This window comes from Trachymyrmex septentrionalis, unplaced genomic scaffold (genome assembly GCF_001594115.1).
Source record: "Trachymyrmex septentrionalis isolate Tsep2-gDNA-1 unplaced genomic scaffold, Tsep1.0 scaffold7, whole genome shotgun sequence".
NCBI classification, from domain to species: domain Eukaryota; kingdom Metazoa; phylum Arthropoda; class Insecta; order Hymenoptera; family Formicidae; genus Trachymyrmex; species Trachymyrmex septentrionalis.
Window position 1 is genome coordinate 956854 of NW_017305884.1, and position 1668 is coordinate 958521.

Consider the following 1668-nt stretch of genomic DNA (forward strand, 5'->3'; position numbering starts at 1 on the left):
TAAGCTTATAATATAACGATTAACGTCAGACAAAAATACAAATTTATTGATATATAGAGAAAAATATTGTGGAAAAAGCTAATAGCTTTCTTACGGAAAAAAGTAGGAGAGATATCTTTTCATTGCACATATTTTATTGTTGCACCGTGCTTAAATAGTAACGCGCACGGGATATTATTCTGAATTGATAAGAAAATGTTCAGAAATGTTTCTGTCCAATTTTTATGTTTAATGTTACAAAGAAAAATAAACTTTTTTCTTTGTAAAAAGTGCATATTTTTAATTATCTGATTGAAAATTAAGGAAGAACAGTTCTGGAATGTTTTCTTGTAGCTATTTTGTTATAACGACATTGAATGTGTTCTTTGCACACTTTTTTCTGACTTTTCTTTACATTACACGTACCGTATGTATATTTTTCATGCTTATTATGCACTCGGATTGGCAAGAGATACAAATAATATTAATTTAATCAACTTCATCAGGTTGACCTTAGAGAACATGTTTTTACTTTTTCTTACGTCGACTATGATTACATCTGGTTATAATTTGTTGTATGAATTTTTTTGTTTTAGAAAACATATTTTGTTTTTACGTAGGCTTCTTTTATGACTTACAGTTGATGTAGCTGTAGGGGAAAATGGAGAGATTGTGCGCACTTAAGGGGAGTTTATTGCTATGATGTGATTTTTGAAATTGAAGTCAATATAAACACATTTTCAATAAACAAATTTTGTAACAAAAAAAAAATCATTATTTTGATGTCAAAGTACGTTATTTTTCTTTCCTTTCGATTTTGTGTATTCCTTGAGCTGTTACATAACCATATGTGTTATATTACATTCATATTGTGGAATACGAAATTACAATATTAATATTATATTACTTTAGTTTGTCGACTGGGCAGAGTTCCATATCTTCCGAATTCTTCGCAAATAGTGTACTTTTTATTGGGAGAAACCTGAATTGTCAATGCGCACAATTTGAGAAGAAAATCAATTATTCAAAGACTTTTTAACTTAATTCAATGAATAATAATCTCAAAAGACGCACATAATGACGTACTTTAATGCATGATTAAATAAATAAAATAAGAATACGGATTTATCATCTTATTTTCTAGATGTCAAGATTATTATCAAAATGTATAATTTTATCGTTTTTCACTTTTGCCGTTAACTACATTTTCAAATTATATAACTTATGGTTATATCTAAAAAGAATTACATTTAGCTTAGAAATTTTATTACGGTATAGCAGCTCCATTTATCGGAAAAATGCTAAACCAAAATGCGCACAATTTTCCCACTTTTCCCTATATTTTTTGTTTTAATGACATTCATTTATATTTGCATCAGAATAACTCACTTATATTATATATGTCAAAAAGAGCAACGAATTCTATTCTGTCCTCAGAAATAACATTTCTTTCCAGGAACGGTGAAAGTCACCATCACCCGTCGGAATCAGGTACAATTTTAAGCAAACGGATTGACAGGATAACATCACTGATAATGCGAGTCACACAATTTTGATTATGAACAATAATCAAGATTGACAACTTACTGTTCAGCTTTACTGTTCAGAGATACGATATATTCCTAAGAGTTTGCCATATTAATTATTATTTATATACGTATAATTATATATGTAAATAATTCTATATAT

At 28.1% G+C, this 1668-nt stretch overlaps 1 protein-coding gene across 5 annotated transcripts in view; it reads left to right on the plus strand.

Annotated features, from left to right (window-relative positions):
* Positions 1-1668, plus strand: part of LOC108753596 (R3H domain-containing protein 1) — a 45289-nt gene that overhangs the window by 33155 nt on the left and 10466 nt on the right. For 4 of the 5 annotated variants that reach the window (XM_018495320.1, XM_018495321.1, XM_018495325.1 and 1 more), the window contains one exon: positions 1436-1583. The exons of the other annotated variant lie outside the window; for it this stretch is intronic. In XM_018495320.1, coding sequence (XP_018350822.1) covers positions 1436-1482 — 47 coding nt within the window. In that variant the 3' untranslated portion in view covers positions 1483-1583. Of the gene's footprint in view, positions 1-1435; positions 1584-1668 lie in introns of those variants that run through there. 5 annotated transcript variants of the gene reach the window in all.